General features: G+C 43.6%; 1 protein-coding gene across 2 annotated transcripts in view; it reads right to left on the reverse strand.

The window, feature by feature from the left end:
- LOC129702004 (MICOS complex subunit MIC27-like) overlaps window positions 1–19,028 on the reverse strand; it is a 38,849-nt gene extending 19,821 nt beyond the window's left edge. Inside the window, exons 1-3 of one of the 2 annotated variants that reach the window (XM_055643473.1) lie at window positions 18,864–19,028; window positions 3,272–3,376; window positions 296–415 (exon numbers count right to left, since the gene is read on the reverse strand). In XM_055643473.1, coding sequence (XP_055499448.1) covers window positions 296–415; window positions 3,272–3,376; window positions 18,864–19,013 — 375 coding nt within the window. In that variant the 5' untranslated portion in view covers window positions 19,014–19,028. Of the gene's footprint in view, window positions 1–295; window positions 416–3,271; window positions 3,377–16,846; window positions 16,925–18,863 lie in introns of those variants that run through there. The other variant, XM_055643474.1, reaches the window with a different exon arrangement.
- Between the last annotated feature and the right edge of the window lie 4,513 nt (window positions 19,029–23,541).

A 23,541-nucleotide genomic window follows, 5' to 3' on the forward strand; every position in this document is an offset into this window, starting at 1 on the left:
AATCAGTGCATAAATGTTCAAGAAGGAACTGCAGATGCTGGAAAATCGAAGGTTCAGCATCTATGGAGCGAAGGAAATAGGCAACATCTGAAGAAGTGTTTCGGCCTATTTCCTTTGCTCCATAGATGCTGCCACACCTGCTGACTTTCTCCAGCATTTTTGTCTACCAGTGCATAAATGTTACTGATTCTGGCCAATTAAAAATATATATATTTTGAATTTCATTGACAAAACATGCATTTAAATTCTATGGTGCACAGCACAGATGAAACAAGTGGTGTGTGTTGTCGTGTACCTTACACCGAGCAGCATACGGTTGAACAGTCTGTCTCAGAGCAGAGATCCCCTCAAGCAAACGGCCTGGCTGCTCCACTACAAACTTGCAGTTTGCTGAAGGTTCATTATAAACTGAAAGCTGCAAAACAAAATATTTCATTACAATTAATATTTTAAATACGAGTACTCGATACTCTGAGGAACTTTATAAAAATGATTCCATTTCTAAAACAGACAAGTACTATATGACATAAAGACGATTTGGTCTGTTGAGCCTCAACCACTTCCCAAAGTGATTATGGCTCATTTTCTTTCTCAGCTCTACCAAGCCATATCTGGATTCTCTTATTATTCCAAAGATTTATTGAAAGACTTTACAGAATTAAAAGATATACAACCCTTTCTCCAAATAAATCTCTCCAAAGGCCTAAGTGTTCAACCTCTGATGAGATTAAGGTATCTTGGCATCATATTTGGCAGACGTTGTGGGCTGAATGGCCTGTTCCTGAGCTGTACTTTTCAATGTTCACTGCTCTAAAATAAAGTTCCATCAGGATCACTCTGCTCCAGAAGCTCCTTTACATATCTAATAGGACTGTTCCACTTGGGCGACCTAATTGACGAGTTTAGAAGCGTTTGAAAAAATGCCATGTTGAAGACCTCCTTCGACCATGTAGAAGACCTCCTTCGACTATGTTGAAGACCAGCTTCGACTAGCTACGACTAACTTCGGGAAAATTGGATACTGAATAGTGGAGAGTGAAGACGACCTCCTTCGACCTCCCTTCGACTATGATGAAGACTATCTACGACTACCTTCGACTACCCTCGATTACCTACGACTAACATGCCGGCCTACCACGTCTATATGAATAACAAAAGTATCGATTCTTTCAATGGCAACTTTTTTTACTCGCGGGCATTTTTTAACATGTTGAAAAAAACGCCGCAACGTAGCTGAGACCTCGAGTACGCGGAGACCTTTCTCGAGCATGAAGGAGAGTTACGATGACCTCCTACGACCTCATGTCGACCATGCTGCGGGTACGAGTCGAGGGCAAATTCACCAGAGCTCGCGGATTAGGTCGCCCAAGTGGGACAGGCCCTTAGCCATATTTTACTCAAGGTTTATTTACTTAACCATTTTAGATTGGATAACTAGATTCACTTTTTTTTAGCATTAGCTATTTTAATTTCAGATTCCCACCATCTGTAGGTTTTATGTTTTGATTTTCAATTACTTAAATAAATACGTTAGTTTTCATAATTAGATATCCACCAATTCACCATCTTGTGTGCTCCCTTCCCAGGAATGTAGCTCTTCCAAAGACAATAGACAATAGGTGCAGGAGTAGGCCATTCGGCCCTTCGAGCCTGCACCGCCATTCAACGTGATCATGGCTGATCATCCCCAATCAGTACCCCGTTCCTGCCTTCCCCCCAAAGGCAACGGACCCAGCTGATCTAATCAATTGCACAAGAAACTCAAGCAACCTTGTAGAACAATCAAAAGTGAAGACATAAACGGTATTGCAATTCACTTAACTGACCCTACAAGCAATAAAATTGAGACACAAGATGATGGAATATTGAGCAAAAAACAAATGCTGGAGTAACTCAGCAGGTCAGACCGCATCTGTGGCGGGAATGGACAGGCAACGTTTCAGGTTGGGAACCGAATTTTCAGTCTGAAGAAGGGTCCTGACCCAAAACGTTGTCTGTCCATTCTCTTCACAGAAGCTGCCACCCAGCAAGTGGCACCAGCACTTTATTTATGAACTTCCAATCAGCTTTTTTGTAAGACAAACCTTACTAGAATGACTAGGTACATGATGAAAGTCTGGCTTAAGCACTCATGAAGAATAGCTTCAATGTGCCAATGACTTTGATGTATTATGTCAGTCTAGTTCCGTGCAATTAACTCACTCGACTGAAGAATTTGCTTACTGGTGAATTTGGCTACATGTGAGCAGTAGCAAACCCCGGCCACTGGATGGTGCCGATGTATCAGTATAACCCAGAGATATGACAGCAATCACAGGTATGACTTCATCTTGGTGGGTCTTTGTTCAGTGCAGAGCAAAGGATGAGAACTACGCAGACATGTTTTATACAACATGCATCGGGGCTCCCGTGTCATTTAAAGCAAGCCAAATTGGTCTTATGTAGCGTTTGCTTAGAAGGTGATTGGTTCAAGAAACTGTAGTTCATAACTGCACTGGCACTTTAACGCAGTCCTGAGGTTAAGTCACTTCAGTGCTGAACTGAGGGAAGGCTGGACGATCAGAAAAACAATCTTTCAAATCACCTTCATACCTTCATGAATGTAAACAAATCAGGTGTACCATTCAAAGTAGTACACAGATTAGCGGCTGGATTTGCCTACAACACCACAGTGACTACATTCTAAAATGAAAGGTGCATTCTAATCGCTACTGCAGATATGTTTCAAGCATTTCTGTATGAATATTATTAAGACATGCCACACTATTAATCAGTTCAATTTAGTTTATTGTCACGTGTACCAAGGTACAGTGAAAAGCTTTTGTTGCGTGCTATCCAGTCAGCAAAAAGACCGCACATGATTACAATCGAGTGATTTACAGTGTGGAGATACATGAGAAGAGAATATCGTTTAGTGCAAGGTAAAGCCAGCAAAGTCTGATCAAGTATATTCTGAGGCACACCAAAGAGGCATCTAATCAAATTTGCTCTCAAAGGGTGTCTTTTCCGTGGGTTTTACTATTCTCCCTGCATGTGGATCAAACCCAAAAGTGTAATCAGTGAACGGAACAAGAGCAAGGAACAGAATATGGGGAATCAGGCTGATCATCTAAATGGTTAGTTCACTTTAGCACAGGGGGATGCTGGGGTTACTTATTGAGATCAACATACCACCAAACCATGAGATGTTCACCATATTAAAACAAAGATATCATATAACAAACACTAAAATCTGATGGTCAAAAGCAGCAAAAAAAAACTAGAAACCCACCTGCTCAGGTTTGACGAGATGCCTGCCTTGTTGATTTTTATTGGAAGCGTACACTCTGAATGTGACAAGCCCGAGGCCAGTTGGAAGAGCTGACAGTTTGATAACCTGAGGAGATTTAAGAAAAAATTTAGCCAGTATTCACTGACAACATTCCCAGCGACTGGGACCATTATCAATAATCAGGTTATTCATCAATGTGTTCTCCCCCTCAGGAGACCATGTCTGAACAATTCATGGTAGTACTTATTAATACTGTTTTTAAAAGATGAAGGGCTTTAAGGGCCTGTCCCACTTTTCAGCGGACTGTCTGGGACCTTCAAGCTCGGGGGCACTCGCCTGAAAAGCCGCGAGCTGGAACGACCATCAGTACGGAACACACACATACATACACATCGTAAAGGCCGGAGAAAGCGGGGGAGCGCTGTCTGAAATACAAACGGTGCAAAACCAAGGTGATACCCACGATGAACAGAAAGGTTAAAGACGGCTAGCACAGTGTACGGTAAGTCCTTTAAAAGAGCGGGGGGGGGGGGGGGGGGGGGGGGAGAAGGGGGGGGGGGGGGGGGGGGGAGGGGGGCAGTGGGGGAGAAGAGTGGAGACACTTTTAAGAAGCCAGACAAAATTTAATAAGCCAGAGATACACAGCTGTGAAGTTCGGCGGGCATTTAACATTACGGGTCGGTTTTCCTTGGTTCTGAAAACTCGTGCTTATGTTTTTATTCCCCAATGAGCCAATTAAAATGCCCAGTCAGCAAAGGAGATGAACTAAAACTACCTACGACTACCTCGACTACCTGCAACGACATGGCGACCCCACTACCACTGTACTACGACTACAAAAGTATCGATTTTCTCCATGGCGACCAATTTTTGTTCGCGGAAAAAATTTCAACATGTTGAAAAATTTTGCGCGACCATACTGAGGCCGCGAATGGTTCCCAGAATGCAGGAACTCCTCTTGACGATGAAGGAGACTCACTAGAGACCACCTACGAACATGTGGCGACCATGTGGCGAGCGCAGAGTCTCCTGAACTCTCAAATAAAGTCGCCTAAGTGGGACAGGCCCTTTAGTTTTAATTGCAGGATGGAAGTAGTGATCATTCCCGAGACTGTTACCGTAAGAACCACTTGCAAATCCCCCGACAAATTGCACGCTATCCTGTACGAGACTGCAGACACCAAAGAGGGGGACTGTCACATTGTTCAGTGCAATTAAGAGATATTGCTTGACTCACCAGCAACGGTAACATCCTCAAAAACAAAACTACAGTGTATTGGAAAAGTAGTTACATAGAGCTTACAGAAAATTTCATTTTGTCCTAACTGGTCCCAAGTAATAATAGTTTTAGTTTAGAAACATTGCATGGAAACAGGTCCGTCGACGCACCGAGTCCATGCCATCGATCACTAGTTCCAGATAATCCCACTTTCACACCCATTCCTTAAGGGGCTGTCCCACTGCGGCAACCTAATTGGCGAGTTTGGAAGAGTTTGCCCTCGACTCATACTTTCAGCACGGTCGACACAAAGTCCTAGGAGGTGTTTGTAACTCTCCTTCATGCTCGAGAGTGGTCCCCGCGTACTCGAGGCCTCATCTAGGTCGCGGCGTATTTTTCAACATGCTGAAAAATGGCGCGAGTAAAAAATGGTCGCCATGAAAAAAAAATTTTTTTTTTTACTCGTAGGTTTAGTCGAAGTAGGTCGTAGTAATGTTGGCATGTTATTCGTAGGTAATCGAGGGTAGTCAAAGGTAATCGAAAGTAGTCAAAGGTAGTCGTAGATAGTCTTCAACATAGTCGAAGGGAAGTCAAAGGAGATCGAAGGAGGTCGTCTTCACTCTCCACTATTCGGTGTCCAATTTTCCCGAAGCTAGTTGAAGATAGTCTTCAACATATTCGAAGGAGGTCTTCTACATAGTCGAAGGAGGTCTTCAACATGACACTTTTTCAAACTCTCCTAAATTTGCAAATTAGGTTGCCGCAGTGGGACAGCCCCTTAACACACTGAGGGAAATTTTCTTGACGCAGAGACACCAACCTGGCTGCTCATCACCCGGCTTGACATCTAACTATTTCTTTGGTTTATATTTCATTTCGCAGGAAGAAGGGGAAATTTTAAAGAAGCCAATTAATGTACAAACTTGTTTGATTTTGGGGTGTGGGAGGAAACCAGAGCCCCCTTAAGCGACTCACGCGGTTACAGAGAGAATGTGCAAACCCCTGTCACAGTGAGCCTACAGCTCTACGTGATGTACCATTGTGCTGCCCCAATACCTTACCTACACTCACGATAATAAGTCAAAGATTGTTGGAGCTTTAATTTGTAATGATTGGTTGAATCAGTCCATGTGTTAACATACCAAATTTGCAAGTCTACTACTGTTTGCACCTATGTTACACGTGCACATTTTTATAGTTTACATTGGGTATTTGCTATTCAAAGGCAATATTTATTGCATGTCCTTTTGCAAATATATTGTACCGTGTGCTGCAATGAATTAATTGTGTTACACTGCAGCACTGAAAAGGGACTTGTCTGTTTAACGAAACCAAATCAATAATGCATATCAAAGTTATCGTAAGGCCATAAGAGATAGGAGCAGAAATTAGACCATTCGGCCCAACAAGTCTACTCTGCCCTTCAACCATGGCTGATCCTTCGGTGCTGGCTCGAAGGGCCAAATGGCCTCTTCCTGCACCTATTTTCAATGTAACCCCATTCTCCTGCCTTCTTCCCATAACCTGACACCCGTATCAATCAAGAATTTATCTATCTCTATTTTAAAAATACCCATTGACTTGGCCTCTACAATCTACCCTGGAAAAGAATTCCACAGATTCACCACCCTCTGACTAAATAAATTCCTTCTCAACTCCTTCCTAAAGGAATGTCTTTTAATTCTGAGGCTTTGACCTTTAGTCCTAGACTCTCCCACGAGCGGAAACATCTTCTCTACATCCACTCTATCTAAGCTTTTCACTATTCGGTACGTTTCAATGAGGTCCCCCGTCATTCTTCTAAACTCCAGCGAGTACAGGCCCAGTACTGTCAAACGCTCATCATAAGTTAACCCATTCATTCCTGGGATCATTCTTGTAAACCTCCTCTGGACCCTCTCCAGAGCCAGCACCTTAAGGATGTGGTAACTTGGATTGTAGAGATCCTATTGTTGGGGATTGAATTTAAAGATATACAAGATCATAGGCATGAAAAGATCATTTGTTAGAATAGAGTGTCAGTTTGAGATGGTCTTCCCATACACTCGCTGCCCCTTTGTTTCTGAGTGGCAGAAATTGTGAAGTGTTGCCAAGTAGCCGTGGTTGAATTTTGTGGATGAAGCACAGTGCAGTGATGATGGAGAGAGAAAATAGCAAGGATGGAGGCCTGGAAGCGAATCAAGCAGACTGCACCTAGAGAAACAGTTCCTTGTTTCCACTTATTATGGATAGCGTTGTGCTCGACTACTGCTGCTGCACAACTCATCCAGGCAAGGAATGATCATTCTCTTACTTTCCCAAACATTGCCGTGCAGATGGCGAAATGGAAAAGTTTTGTGTTGCTGCATATTTCCCAGCCTTGGGATCTGATCTTGGAACCACAGTATGCGGCTGATCCATATTAATTAATGGTGATCTCACCCTTTTCGCACTACCTTCAGAACACCAGCGGTGAAAGGTTTAACAATGGTAATACAAGAGGAGTCATTCATTGCTACTTGGCACTTATGCCTGAATTATGTCTACGTCTTTCAGCAGTATTTAGTTATAAAAAGCTTCTCTTTTTTTGGGTTCCAAATTAATGTAGAATAAATAGCAACCATGATGAACCACTGATGAAGCTGCTGAAGATGAATGGGCCCGAAACATTACTCTGAGAGATTCCTGAAGAAATATCCTGGGGTGAAGTGAATAATCCCCAACATCACAACCATCTTGCTCTCTGGAACATGCAAGATAAACCATTGGAGAAATTGCCACTTAAAACCCACTGACTTTAGTTTTACCCATGCTCCACGATGTCAAGTCCAATCACACACTGGAAAGGCTTTCATGAGAACTGGATCAGAGTTCTTCAGAATGTATTTGCTACCGACAACTTCCATTAACTCAAGACTCAGCCCCCTTGGTCAATGGTAGAATTAATGGGTAATTCTTAATAACGGACAATGAAACCTTCTCCCAGAATCATTTAGTTTATTGTCACGTGTACCGAGGTACAGTGAAACGTTTTTTGTTGCATGCTATCCATCAGCAGAATGACAATACATGATTACAATCGACTCATTTACATGATAAGAGAATAAAGTTTAGTGCAAGGTAAAGCCAGCAAAGTCCAATCAAGGGAAGTCTGAGGGTTATGCCCCTGTCCCACTTAGGAAACCTGAACGGAAACCTCTGGAGACTTTGCGGCCCACCCAAGGTTTCTGTGCGGTTCCCGGAGGTTGCAGGTGGTTGCCGGAGGTTGCAGGTAGTGGAAGCAGGTAGGGAGACTGACAAAAACCTCCGGGAACCGCACGGAAACCTTGGGTGGGGCGCAAAGTCTCCAGAGGTTTCCGTTCAGGTTTCGTAAGTGGGACAGGGGCATTACCAAAGAGGTAGTTAGTAGTTCAGTGCTGCTCTCTGGTTGTGGTAAGATTTTCAGAAAGATATGTTGATTAATTAGTCGAGGGAAGGGAGCAGGTGACAATCAGCAGGCAGTTTTGCTGCTCATATCTGACCCATGATCCGTGTCAAGGTTGTAGAATCCAAGAGATTCTTCCCGATGATATTCAATATGTCCTCTCTTTTGTGGCATGCTCTACAGGTAAGACAACGCATACCTATAAGGATCATGATGAAGGGGTTGAAGAGTCTTTTGATATTTGGTGTACCATTATGTTAAGCCTTTACTTGACTACTCTGTCGGGCAAAACACCCAATTTGAGCAGTTGATCTGAGATATTAAGGAGCTTGAAGGGCATTTTGGCAGCAACTGACGTTGCCAGTTCTGAATGTATTACCCAATCATATTACTGGATTCCTTTTATTTAAATCTTGGGAAGTTGATAAAACTGCCTCTGTTACCATCAAGCATTTTCAATATTTCAACTAGACTTCAGTAGGGCACTCCTTCCAAGTCTATATCTAATGATTGAACACATCCAATTTAAAGATGACTGTTGTGCCAATGTAAACATCTTTCAGCAATTCAAAGTGCAGACATACACACACTCAGTAGCTGGGATAAAATTATAGCTTAGCAACAAGAACCAGCTGAACTCTCAACAAATTGTTGAGTGGATATACTGCAGAGATTCAAAGATCAAAGAGTTTCATTATTTATACTGTATTGTGTTTTCAGCTCTCGGGGAAAAAAAACCGATTACAAGCATCTTGTGGGACTTCAGACTCACAGCAGGGATAACCCAGGTTTGTTATTTGCATCCTCAATCCTTTTTTTGCTACATCACAATTTACTGACCATGGATGTAGATGCGTGTTAAAGGCTAAGGCTATCTCTTTGCCTGTGACTCTGCATATAAAGGAACAGTAAAGCTGATGTACACAGATCAGGATTGTGTATTTGGTTGTTCAAACTTTGCGGGTGGTGGAAGCTACAGATGGTTAAAATTTACCTTGGGTCGTGAGAAGAGGGAGTCAATGAAAATACCATCAATGAATCCAAACACTGAGCCCAGCTAGAAAGCATGGGTACAGAACTCAACTCAGATGATAATAAGCATGGTCAAATAACTTTGTAACGCTTTAGAATTCATGCCCTCACTGGGAAGTGACCCAAAGACAACATAGTAGCTTTGGTAGTCCTGCATTCAGCTTACAGTCGAACAGGCAATGGGACAGTGTTCGAAACACAAGGTTGGACAATAGACAATAGGTGCAGGAGTAGACCATTCAGCTCTTCGGGCCAGCACCGGCATTCGATGTGATCATGGCTAATCATCCCCAATCAGTACCCAGTTCCTGCCTTCTCCCCATATCCCCTGACTCTTTAAGAGCCCTATCTAGCTCTCTCTTGAAAGAATCCAGAGAACCAGCCTCCACCGATCTCTGAGGCAGAGAATTCCACACTAACAACTCTCTTGAGAGAAAAAGTGTTTCCTCGTCTCCATTCTAAATGGCTTGCCCCTTATTCTTAAACTGTGGCCCCTGGTTCTGGACTCCCCCAACACTGGGAACATGTTTCCTGCCTCTAGTGTGTCCAAACCCTTAATAATCTTATATGTTTCAATAAGATCCCCTCTCATCCTTCTAAACTCCAGAGTATACTATGTTGGGCTCACAAGAATATAATCTTTAGTTTAAGAGCTTTAGTGACACTAAAGATGTTTCTTCACTGGAGAAGTGAACAAAATACCCAAACGCTGGTCAACAGTGTCCCCCTTTCTCAATAGTAAACTCGGATGTCTCAGTGATAAAATCAGGAGTAACTCAGCGGGACAGGCAGCATCTATGAAGAGAAGGAATGGGTGAATTTTCGGGTCGAGACCCTTCTCTCAGTGATAGTCTGGGCTTCAAGGAAATGCATTTTCCAGAGGCAAAAATGACAGAGAATCACTTCAAGCCAGACAGCCTCGAAATCTAAGACACAGCTCAGGAGAAAGACTTTCAACTTTATTGTATTTATACTGATCAAGCAGACTTTCATCTTGAAGAACATATCCCTATGTATTTCCAACATTAGAGATAATTTTAACATTTTTCTAGTGCTGTATTCCAAAGGGTTACAGGCCTAAATTTACTGGGAACAGTTCAAAAGGAAAATGCTCTCAGCCTTTTACATCTCTTCCCTAGATAATGATGTAAGCTCCCAGACTGGTTAAGAAGTTATGTTCATTTTTCTCCACTAGAGCAAAGTTTAACTTAAAACTTGAGAGGAGTTTCCGAACAAATATTGTCAAAATATTTAGTATTTGAATGATTCACAAGCCAATGCAATGAAAAAAATAATCTATTAAGAAATGCCTGCAAATTTAATCCTTGCGAGCTTTTAGATTGGACAATACATTTCTTGGACCTTGGAATTCAAGTACATGTCCATGCAACTGGTTAGCACAGGAATCAGCATTGCACCTCATGCAAGTACAGAGACAGACAACAACCAAGGTGAACTTGGACGCTGGAGAATCGTTATTGGTAGAACTGCGGAATAGCCATGGGCAGAAAACGCTTGTTGGGAGTTCTATACAGACCACCAACCAGCAGTTTGGAGGTTGGGGATAGCATCGAGCAGGAATTCAGGGATGCGTGTTGCAAAGGTACAGCGGTTATCATGGGTGACTTTAATCTACATATAGATTGGGCCAACCAAATTTGTAACAGCGCTGAGAAGGAGAATTCCCTGGAATGTATACAGGATGGGTTTTTTTTAAAACAATATGTATAGGAACTGGCTAGAGGGCAGGCCATCCTAGACTGAGTATTGTGTAATGAGGAAGGATTAGTTAGCGATCTTGTTGTGCAAAGCCCCTTGGGCAACAGTGACCATAATATGGAGCAAGGAGGTCCTACTGCAGTTGTACAGGGTCCTGGTGAGACCACACCTGGAGTATTGTGTGCAATTTTGATCTCCTAATTTGAGGAAAGTCATTATTGCTATTGAGGGAGTGCAGCGTAGGTTCACCAGGTTAATTCCCGGGGTGGCAGGATTGACGTATGATGAAAGAATGGGTCAGACAAAAGTGCTGGAGAAACTCAGCGGGTGCAAGCAGCATCTAGGGAACGAAGGAAATAGGCAACGTTTCGGGCCGAAACCAATGGGTCAACTGGGCTTGTATTCACTGGAATTTAGAAGGATGAGAAGATACCTCCCGATGTTGAGGGAGTCCAGAACCAGGGGTCATAGTTTACGAATAAGGGGTAGGCCATTTAGGACTGAGATTAGGAAAAACCTTTTCCATCCAGAGGGTTGTGAATCTGTGGAATTCTCTGCCACAGAAGGCAGTAGAGGCCAATTCATTGGATGATTTCAAGAGAGTTAGATTTAGCTCTTAGGGCTAAGGGAATCAAGGGATATGGGGAAAAAGCTGGTTCGGGGTACGATCAGTCATGGCCATATTGAATGGTGGTGCTGGCTCGAAAGGCTGAATGACACAGTTATTAGGATGGAGGGTGACACTGATGTCCACTAGTGTCCTGAACTTAAAGAAAGGAGACTTTGAAGGTATGAGACGGGAATTGGCTCAGATAGACAGGCAAATTATATTTAAAGGGTTGACGGTGGAGATGCAATGACAAAGATTTAAAGACCGCATGGATGAATTGCAAAAATTGTTCTTCCGTCTGGTGAAAAAATCAAATGCAGAAGCCAGCTCAACCGTGGCTAACGAGAGAACTCAAGGATAGTGTTAGATCCAAGGAAGAGGCATATAAATTGGCTAGATGAAGGAGCAAACCGGGGGACTGGGAGAAATTTAGAACTCAACAGAGGAAGACAAAGGGGTTAATTAAGAGGAGGAAAAAAGAGCATGAAAGAAAGCTTGCGTGGAAAATAAAAACGGACTCTAAAAGCATCTTTAGATATGTAAACAGGAAAAGATTAGTGAAGACTAACTTATAGGTCCATTACAACAGAGACAGGTGAATCTATAATAGGAAACAGGGAAATGGCAGAACAGTTAAACAAATATTTTGGTTCTGTCTTAAGGAAGACACAAACAATCTCCCGGAAATACGAGGATCTAGTCGGAGGGAGAATCTGAAGGGAATCCACATTAGTCAGGAAATGGTGTTAGGTAAACTGTTGGGACTGAAGTCAGATAAATCCCCAGGGTCTGATGGTCTGCATCCCAGAGCACTCAAGGAGGTGGGCCTAGAAATTGTGGATGCATTGATGATCCTTTTCCAATGTTCTCTCGACTCTGGATTAGACCCTGTGGGCTGGAAGCAGCCAATGTAACTCCAATTTTTAAGAAAGGAGGGAGAGAAAATGGGAAATTATAGACCAGTTAGCCTTACATCGGTAGTGGGGAAGATGCTTGAGTCGATTATTAAAGATGTTATAGCAGCGCATTTTGAAAGCAGTGACAGGATCGATCAAAGTCAGCATGGATTTAAGAAGAGGAAATCATGCTTGACTAATCTTCTGGAATTTTTTGAGGATGTAACAAGTAGAATGGATAATGGAGAGCCAGTGGATGTGGTGTCTCTCACAAGAGATCAGTGTGCGAAATTAGAGCACATGGTATTGGGGGTATGGTATTGGGGCAGACAGTAAGCAAAGCGTAGGAATTAACGGGTCCTTTTCAGAATGGCAAGCAATGACTAGTGGGGTACCGCAAGGCTCAGTGCTGGGGAATTAAATGTGACATCTCCAAGTTTGAAGAAAGTTAATGGCATTTTGGCCTTCCTTGCGAAAGGATTTGAGTTTAGGAGCATGGAGGTCCTACTGCAGTTGTACAGGGCCCTGGTGAGACCGCACCTGGAGTACTGTGTGCAATTTTGGTCTCCTAATTTGAGGAAGGACATTATTGCTATCGAGGGAGTGCAGGGAAGGATCACCAGGTTAATTCCCGGGATGGTGGAACTGACATATGATGAAAGAATAGGTTGACTGGGCTGGTATTCACAGGAATTTAGAAGGATGAGAGGAAATCTTTTAGAAACATATAAAATTCTTAAAGGATTGGACAGGCCAGATGCAGGAAAAATGTCCCCGATGCTGTTGGAGTCCAGAAACAAGGGCGACAGTTTAAGAATAAGGCGTAGGCCATTTAGGACTGAGATGACTGAAATGAGTTAACCCAGAGAGTTGTGAATCTGTGGAATTCTCTGCCATAGAAGGCAGTGGAGGCTAATTCACTAGATGTTTTCAAGAGAGAGTTAGATTTAGCTCTTGGGACTAAAGGAATCAAGTGATATGGGGAAAAAGCAGGAACAGGGTACTGATTTTGGATGATCAGCCATGATTGTATTGAATGGTGGTGCTGGCTTGAAGGGCCAAATGGCCTACTCCTGCACCTATTTTTCTAACTATTTCTTCTACTCAAGGATTGCTGTCCTTCAATACACAAAGTTTGTTGATTATTTTTCACAGCTGAGGATTGTGTATGCGGAGACCTGCTCAACTGATTAGGTTGAATACCTCCTATCTAAAAATTAATTTGTTGTTACCTCAGTAAATATTGAGCTAGAATTTGCTGTCAAAATCATTTCAAGCAGAGACTTTGTGCAGTTGCTTGAACTGCATCACTGGTCGCTGAGATTGATTTAAAAAGAGGGCCACCCCCAAGTCTCTCCGTACATTGGACAATAACATCACCAGAAAAAGAGTCAAGAGTATTTTATTGTCATATGTTCCAGATAGAACAATTACATTCTTAATTGCTGCAGCACAACGGAATATGTAAACATAGCACACTGTAAACAATATAATAAATCGAGAGACTTATTATATTAAAGAACCATTTTTAACAATGTGATACGTTGATGACTGATATAGGATCAAAAATGTGTGTGTGGACTCTTCAAATCTGGAAAGATCCGAGGATGTTTAAGAAATGTTGAATGTTACATTATTACTTTTGCTCATATCATTTTTGTCCTCAATTTATTTTTTGTCCGTTTCAATCTCAGTGACAGATTTTGGAGCTTAAATTAACCCAACTATTCATCGTGATGAAAAAGGAGATACATAGTTGCTTGCCTTTCTTGTTTTGCTCTGCTACCGGCTTGCACTCTCAGCAACTTTGTGAGATGTTTCTGCAACATTAGCGAAACAAACCTCACAACTGGCCGACACGAAAGGATGCCCAGTTGCAGCACATTTTGGACCAGAGCAGTTATTAAATCTAGAATATATTCATTGTGAAATACCATTTTAGCTATAAATTGTCTCTTTGTTTAATTTATAAAATCTGACGAATTTTAATATCAAACCATGACCAATTCTACGTTTTGTCTAAAAGGTTTGTTATAAAACTGTGCTGTCATTTGTGGTACTTGACCTGATATCAAACAATCACTCCTGCAAATTAGAGCTAATGGAGAACAAGCAGATAAAATCATTTGCCTGTGTACATCTATCTCCGTCTATGTTCAACAGAGTGAAGGCAGAAGTCGATCAGACCAGATGAGTGAGGAGGGACCAAGAAAGCAATGACGGTTCCACATGGAAAATCTTTGTTTGCAGCTCAGACTCCAAATCACAGCCACCAATTCCAGCAAACCAACCATTTGAATCTTGACATCCTATCCAATCTGACACGTATTTGCTCTGTTACCCATATTAGCTTAACTTCACACCACTCCACTCCAATTCAGCTCATCCGCTCCTGAATTAATGCTTTTGCTGCATCAATCAACCATTTTAACACTCTGCTTTAGCCTTGCATAACATGATTTCACCCAAAATTCTGCTGCTGAATCCTAATTCAATTCAAATCTCGTGTCGGTCACTCATCACCTCTGTGCTTTCTCAACTCGAATTTTATAAATGCTCATTCTTTTTCTTTTATATGGCGAATACCACTAGACGCAGGATTAGAATGGTAAGGCTTCATACCAAAAGGAATGTGTATGACTTTAAAACAGTGATAGACAATAGAAAATAGGTGGAGTAGGCCATTCGGCCCTTCGAGCCAGCACCGCCATTCAATGTGATCATGGCTGATCATGGTGATGTATTAAACCAGCCTATGTCTAGGTGCTGAGAGATATAATTAGCAACACCTAAACTTTCTCCACCTTGATTTCGACTCAGCTAATGCAATTCATGAAACATAGAAAATAGGTGCGGGAGTAGACCATTCAATATGCCTGATCATCCAAAATCAGTACCCCGTTCTAGCTTTATCCCCCATATCCCTGGTTTCCCTTAGCCCTAAGAGCTAAATCTAACATTTATATGAATGTTTATACAAAATCTTGATTGTTATAGGTAAAATTTCATTTAATCATTTAGATTTTACATGCTCCTAAATCACGGATATTGGACTTCTAGATAGTAGCTAAATTCAAATAAAGCCTTGCTTACAAATAAGACGACTTGCTATTTAGATAAATATCATAAAAGTGGCACGTTGTAGATACGCCATGAGTGATCACCAGGATTTTTTAGACATGCAACTTTTACATTCAAACATGAATGGCAGCATACTCACCTCAATGTGAAGTTTGTTGGTTCAAGTACCAAAAGGGACTTAGGTTTTGAAGGAATGCTGCATTGATAGAGGACAATGCTGTTTTTCAGAAGAATTGTTCAATTAAATCCCCATTTGCCCAATGAGCTATGCTCCACTTCAAAGAAAACTTATCTGTGCCATGCCTTATGTAACACTAAACACGGTAGCTGATGCTACTCTGGACAAACTGGCCATCCAGTACAACAATAACTAAACCTCAGAACTAGTTGCACAATGATTTGAGTTGCTCCAAGGTTATGAAAGGTATTTATAATAAATCTAAGTATCCCTATTAAGCAGAACTTACATATGCCCACTGATCTTGGAGAATCGGTTGCATGTTAGTATTTACAAAAAAATGTGTTTGCTCTTTTGTGTTGGTAAGCAGTGCACATATTAAATCTCAATTTACAGAATTTACCTTGAATACTTTTTACGTCAAGGCCAAAAATCATTCCAATCTGAAAATCTGCAACTATATACGCAGCTTATTTTTCAGTAGTCAGTAGGAATAAAAACATTTCTTCATACTTTTGTCCATGAACCAAGTTCAATGTTTAAGATTGAGAGACTATTCTGAATAAATTCCACCCAAACAGAGTGCTTTTATAAGAGCATCTGATAAAAAAAGAACAGTCCTCTGCTCAGACTGTAATCAATTGCTTTACTTGAACAACTTTCTGGCCTCGAACAAGTAAAAATATCAGGTTTGAAAACTTGATTAAGAAAAACATTAACATCATTATTCATTGAAATTATTTCTATCCAGGGTAGTAATTGAAAAGTAAACTTTGTGACACTGAATAGATCGTGGTTACCATGTTACTTGAGTTGCATTACCAATGTATATTTCTGCAGTAGATATCTGCATCATGTTCGAACTTGATCTGGAGTTAGCTTCAATGAATCACATTAACTTTCGCTCCAGAGTCACATTATGCCTTAACTGTGGACCGTTCTTATAAGTGCGGTGAAAGTGTTTAACAACAATGGTGCCAGCATAATGTAAATGCACTTGCACTTTTCCCCCCAAAATCAATGCTCGCTGGGTTGGCCAGCATTTATTACCCATCATCAATTACACTTGAGCCCTTTTTATGCGGAAAAGCTGTAGTGTATGATGAACGTGCTCCCACTGAACTGGGGTCAATAAGCTCCAGAATTTAGTTGCAGGAACCAGAGAAAGGATGACTACATTCTCACAAATCAACCGGCCCGTTCAACACTTCAACAGCTTTGATGGAAAAATAATTTGTCAGTATTTTTAAATAATTAAAGATTGTGAAATGTTCATGTTTATATGGACTTGGATCCCCTTCTCTGCAAGTCACTGACAGCTAACATGCAGGGGCAATTTGAAACAAAAATGGTACATTGGCCTTTAATGCCTTGGCAGAAGCTCACCTGGAGTATTGTGCATGTTTAGTTGCTTTACCTAAAGTAGGACATACTTACTACAGCAGAAATACAGCAAAGTTTCACCTGACTGGTGACACAAGAAACTACAGATGTTGACATCTTGAGCAAAACACAAAGTACTGGAGGAACTCAGCGATGATCTGTGGAATGAGTGGATAGATGTTTCAGAGTCAGGACCATTCTTCATCCAACCTGTCCACAGATGCTGCCTGGCCTGCTGAGTTTTTCCAGAACTTTGTGTTTTTGTACACCACATTACTGAGAAGGCAGGTTGTCACAGGACACTAGATTGCGTAAATAGTGCCTCTATTCTTAATACTTAAAATAAAAGGTGACCTCATTAAAACCATCAAAACTGTTAGGTGGGCTCAACAAGTAGATGTAGCAAAGATGTTTCTACAGATCAATAAGCAGAAATCAGGTGCAAAACAACAGGCAACTTACTCAGGACTAAAGTGAAGAGACACTTCTTTATATGGAGCATGTTCTTTTAAATTCTCTACCCTAGACCTGTCCGTGTTGAGTCAATGATTACATTCACAGCCGAGGCAGATAGATTTCCATACAACAAAATACAGGAAAATCCTCAAGCTAATAGAGCTGCTGCCTTATGGCTCCAAAGACCCAAGTTCAATCCTGACCTCAGGTGCTGTCTTTGTGGAGTTTGCGCATTCTCCCTGTGACTTACCCCCTACATCCCAAACACGTGCGGGTTTGTAGGTTAAGTGTCCTCTGTAAATCGCCTCTCGTGGGTAGAGAATGGATGAGAAAGTGGGATAACAGAACAAGTGTGAATGGTCGATTGTCAGCATTGGCTCAGTGGGCCGAAGGGCCCGTTTCCATGCGGTATCTCTAAATTAAACTAAAAAGTAAAATGCTGCGTAAAGTTGATTCACCACAATCTTGTTCAAAGATGGTGCAAACTCTCGGGGCCGAAAGGACTGCCTCTACTATTTCTCACGTTCTTATTTGATGTCCATAAAAACTGTAAAGGCCAGTAGAATGGGGAAGACGAGAAAAAATACATACCGTTGCGTGCCACTGATATTCAGACAGAAATGAAATTTTAAAAAGTAATGGGAGGCTCTACTTTTTTTTTTAATCTTGCTGGACAAATGTCCACTGGGTGTGATATTTTGTTCAAGTTCACCACCACCCTCACAGATAACAGTTTCAGAGTTTACTATGCTACTGTAGAAGCCTGTTGTTTAAATTGGAGATACAACAGGAAAACAGGCCCTTGAGCCCACCAAATCCACGCCGACCATCGATCCCCTATTCACATTCGTTCTGTTATCCCACTTTCTCATCCACTCCATACACACAAGGGGTGATTTACAGAGGCCAACTAACCTACAAACCCGCAAGTCTTTCAGATGTGGGAGAAAACCAGGGCACCCAGAGGAAACCTACACTATCACTGGGAGAACGTGCAAACTCCAGACAGAAAACACCCAAGGCCAGGATTGAACCCGAATCTCCAGCGCTGTGATTGCAAACTTTGGTTCCCACAACACCGAGATACTGCTCAAAGGCCAACTCTCTGGCCTCGGCTCTACCCTCCCACTCTCCTCTCTCTGCCCCCAGCCCATCTCTCCGTCCCCACACCCAACCTCCCACTCTCTGCCCCCCTCTCCCTCCCACTGGCTCTGCCCCCCTCTCCCTCCCACTGGCCCCTCCAGCCGCCCCAGAACTGCACGGAGTGGGCAGCCTGATGTTGCCGAGATCCTGGCAGCTGAGGCCGTGCGCTGCGCTGCGCTGCCCCCACCCCCCACCGAGGCCCGGACCGGACCGCGTCCCCCCCGCACCCACCCCCAAAGATCTTATAGCAGAGCTATAGGATCTTTGCCCACTCCTCTCCTCCATAACTCCCTCCGTCCCCTCCATCACGTCCCCCATACACCCCGTCCCCTCCCCTCACCCCGCGGCCCGGTCCCTGCACCCAGACCAGGCCAGGTCGCTGCTGCCCGGGTTCCAGATCCGAGCCAGGCCGCTCCGCAGGCCCCAGACACAGACACAGGCACCAGGCCCGAGGCCCGAGGCCGCCGCTCACCTGAGACGCCATGGCGACCGGCTCCCGGCCTGGACAGCACCGGGCATGCGCACTGGCGGCTCGGGCTCGCCAGCGGGGGCGCGCTGAGAGATGCGGGGGCGCGCTGGGGAACGCGGGAGCGCGCACAGCTTGGACACCATCCACGGCCATGAAGGCCTCTCTCCAGGGACTTGAGGCAGGACGTGTGAACATCTGATAGACACAAACAGCTGGAGTGACTCAGCGGGACAGGCAGCATCTCTGCCCTTCCATGTGGACATCCTGAGCCCAGGGCCCGCCATAAAGCCAACAAGCTGGAGGCCAGCAAGGCCACACCATGGCCCCAACCTCCTCCACCCCACACTCCCCGCATTGTCCTTCATGTCCAACAAGATCTTGCTGGAATCGAGCCACATCCAAGGGATATTTGGAAAACTATTGGGTCTCCAGTCATTACTTGAGTGGAATTTAAAGTTACAGCACGGAAACAGGCCGTTTGGCCCATCGAATCCACACCGACCATCCAAGATTCAAGTGAGTTTATTGTCATGCGTCCCAGATAGGACAATGAAATTCTTGCTTTGCTTCAGCACAACAGAATATAGAAGGCATGAATACAGAACAGATCAGTGTGTCCATATACCATTATATAAATATATACACACACGAATAAATAAACAGATAAGGTGCAAATCAACAGATAATGGTCTATTAATGTTCAGAGTTTTGTTTGAGTTGAGTTTAATAGTCTGATGGCTGTGGGGAAGCAGCTATTCCTGAACCTGGACGTTGCAGTCTTCTGGCTCCTGTACCTTCTACCTGATGGTAGTGGGGAGATGTGTGTGTGGCCAGGATGGTGTGGGTCCTTGATGATGCTGCCAGCCTTTTTGAGGCAGCGACTGCGATAGATCGTAGGGACTGCGATGATAGGGCGGTCAGAGCCGACTGGTCAGTGTTTACTACTTTTTGTAGTCTTTCACCCGTTCGCACTAGTTATATGTTATTCCACCTTCTCATCTACTTCCAACACACTTGGGGCAATTAAACTACCGACTTCTCCAATACGTCCGATGTCAACAAATACTTCTTTGATGGTTGGCCTGCCTCTAGTGTACCGATAACCACATTGGCAATAAAAAAAATTATCTCCCCACAGCATTCATCGGTGGTGGAATCGTCTATTTGAGATCCATATTATGTTGCATAGAGAAGAAACTCCACACTGGCAATGTCCAAGGTCAGGATTGCACACGGGTCCCTGGCGATGTGACAGCAGTTCTACCAGCACCACTATGTTGCCCCTCAAGAGATTCTCATGTCACCAAGTAACTAACAAACTTTTACAAATAACTGTAGGACTCGCTTGACTATATGTTCATGGCCTGGTACAGCATTTCTCTAAAAAGGAAGCTCTGCAGAGATTTGTTCAGGCCAAGCCCTCGCACAGTTGAAATAAATCCAGCATCAAGAATGGCATTATTGTAGAGCCAGTCCAACTCATGCCTGATTTTCAGGAACAGCATACTGCAGACATGAACTACTTTTGCCGTTTGAACCACGTCGCATGCTATTTTCTCTAGTAAGGGATGGATCAATGGAGGTTTTCCATGTTGGTGGCAGAAGCAGTTATTATTAACGTCTAAAACATATATTACTTAAAATAAAATTCCACCACCGAGGCAAAACCGGGAAGCCACCGTGCATTCGCGTGACCTGGCTGTTCAGTGGTACACCTTTTTAAGAAAGAACTACAGATGCTGGTAAAAATCAAGGTAGGCATGCAGGAGAAACTCAGCGGGCAGTGAGAATGAAAGCGAATGGGTAGACCCTTCTTCAGCTTTGTGGGGGGGGGGGGGGGGATAGCAAGGACTAGGGTTTGAGTATAGGAGCAGGAAGGTTCTACTGCAAAGTTGTACCGGTCTTTGTGAGACCACACCCAAGAGTGTCTGCGTACATTTTGCTGGTCTCCAAATCTGAGGAAGGATTCATTGATGCTGCCACTGTGGAAGTTGGTAAAAAAAATCTCAGAGAAGGTTTAGAGAAATTCACAGAGGAACATATACCAAGGAGCCATCATTATGAAAAATTAAGTTGACTGGAACTAGACTTGTTTGCATAGAGATCTCTGAATTAATAGGATCTCAATGAGAGAGGGATCTGTGGGGAAATTACCAAAATTCTTAGAGGGGCCAACCATTAAAGAAGTGGACAGGCTAGGATATAGGAAGATTGCTCAGTCCCGATGTTTTGGGAAGTCCAAGATAAGGGTTTGTCACAGCTTGTAATGAAAAGGGGCTCATCCTTTAAAATTCCGAAATGCATTTGAATACTTTTTCACAGATTGCACACAGAGAGTCGGTCGATCGCCCTCCAATGGAAAACTCTCAAAGCACCGCACATGTGGTTCAAGGAAATGGCATCCGAGTTCATTCCGCTATATTTCAGAGGGATGTACTCTATGTTGCCCTTGTGGCTAAAAGATCAGAGGGTTGGAGAGAAGCAGCAGGATCGTCAGTGAATCATGCAGAAAAATTCCCTGATCGCTTCCAATTTTGCAAACTCCCCGAAAACTATGGCGGTGCAGGCGTCGCGAAACATGCTTGCCTATGGCCAGAGTACTCCTGCACCTAGCTTTCTATGTTTCTATGGTACACTCTCAGTCTGCGTTGAGAACATTTTTGAAGGTTGATTCTTTCAAGTATAATGGTAAGAGATATACAACTTCTAAGCCAATTTCTATCAACTCATCACACCTTATCGTCCTATTAAAGTCGGTATGGATTAGATAAAGTGTGCAGGTGTAGCTGCATGCAGGATCAATGTCTCCAATTATCCTTTTCGGGCGGGGTTGCTTATTTGACTACCAAATGCCTGAAACAACCGATTGCAAAGTGCATGGTGCAGGTTTTCACAAACACAGCAGTTCACCAAAGATTGAATTGCACAAGCATTGTAAAGAGCAACAAATTCACAGTTACTCATGGAGCAAAGACAATGCACTGTGAGAAGGAATGAGTGTGCCCACTCTATTATACACTTGGGTATAAGTTCAATGACTAAAATATATGCAGAGCAACACAATTTCCAGACTGGCAACCCGTGACAGAGTATTAGTGAAAAAACCCCAATTTGGTGCCAAGATGCAGTACAGTGGCGCAGCGGGTAGAGCTAACACAAAGATGGCGGCGCTGCCTTAGCAGCTGCGGCTCGCCTGCAGTCTGTTTTTTTTTTCTTCTTTTTTTGTGTTGTTCTTTTGTCCTGTTTAGTTGATTTTTGGTTTATTATGTTGTGTATGTGGGGGGGGTGGGGGACACGTTTTTGGTCTCTTCCTTCTAGGGATGCGACTTCTTTTGTCGTATCCCCCGTCTCCGCCTGCGCCGAGGCCTAATGGCGGAGCTGGCGAGCTCGGAGCTGGGCAGCGGCAGCGGTGGCTGGGATGGCGGCAGCGGCGACCTGGCCTCGGAGCTGGGACAGCGGCGACCAGAACTCGGAGCTGGGGCACGTTCTGGCGGCAGCGGCCACTCGACCCGACCGCAGGCCCAGTGGACGACAGCGGCGGCTGGGACAGCGGCGGCCTGGCCTCGGAGCGGGGGCAGCGACAGCAGCCACACAGCATCGGAGCTGGGGGGCAGCGACAGCGGCGGCGTGGCCTCGGAGCTGGGACAGCGGCGACCAGAACTCGGAGCTGGGGCACGTTCCGGCGGCAGCGGCCACTCGACCCGACCGCGGGCCCAGTGGACGACAGCGGCGGCTGGGACAGCGGCAGCGGCCTCGGCGCAGAGGGAGAATAAGAAGGGTTGAGACAAAGACTTAAGACTTTTGCCTTCCACCACAGCGAGGAGGTGCCTGGTGAACTCACTGTGGTGGATGTTAATTTGTGTTTATTGTGTGTTTTGTCATTTTTACTATATGTAGGACTGCAAGGCAACAAAATTTCGTTCAGACCGCAAGGCTTGAATGACAATAAAGGCTACTTGTTGTTACTTGTTGTTACTTGTTACCGCGCCAGAGACCCGGGTTCGACCCTGACCTCGGAGTCTGTCTGTGCAGAGTTTGCACACACTCTCTATGACCCTGTGGGTTTTCTCCGGGTGCTCCGGTTTCCTTCCATATCCCAAAAATGTGCAGGTTTGTAAGTTAGTTGACTACTGCTGGAAATGACCCTTAGTGTGTGGGGACTGGATGAGAAAGTGGATAACATGGAACTAGTGGGAACGGGTGATCGATGGTCGGCATGGACTTGGTGTACTGAAGGTTCTGTTTCCATGCTGTACCTCTAAACTTGACTAAATGTTAAGATTTAGTCCAATGAGAGTTTCCATTGTGAATGGGACATGCCAATCAGTATAATTATTCTCATGAATTCTCTTCCTAAATTATCCTGACGTGTGGCGTGACATTTGTCACCACTTTCTCATCCCAAACAATGATATCCCTAATTTCCACACACAGTCATAATGGGTGGCTCCGTTAGCCATTCACGCAGCTTTAATAAAATTCAGTTCAAATCAATGTGCACGGCGGATTGTGTGTTTGTCATTAATTATTTCTGAATTTCTTAGAAAATCACCCATGATTGTACACAGAACTCCAAAAGTCATGAAAAGGTTTACAATTTAATTTAATATAAAACTGATAAAGAGAATGGGGCCGGATATTGTAAAGAAATAAAAAATGTTACAGTGTGAAAAGCCGGGAA

Source organism: Leucoraja erinacea, chromosome 12, assembly GCF_028641065.1.
Source record: "Leucoraja erinacea ecotype New England chromosome 12, Leri_hhj_1, whole genome shotgun sequence".
NCBI classification, from domain to species: Eukaryota; Metazoa; Chordata; class Chondrichthyes; order Rajiformes; family Rajidae; genus Leucoraja; species Leucoraja erinaceus.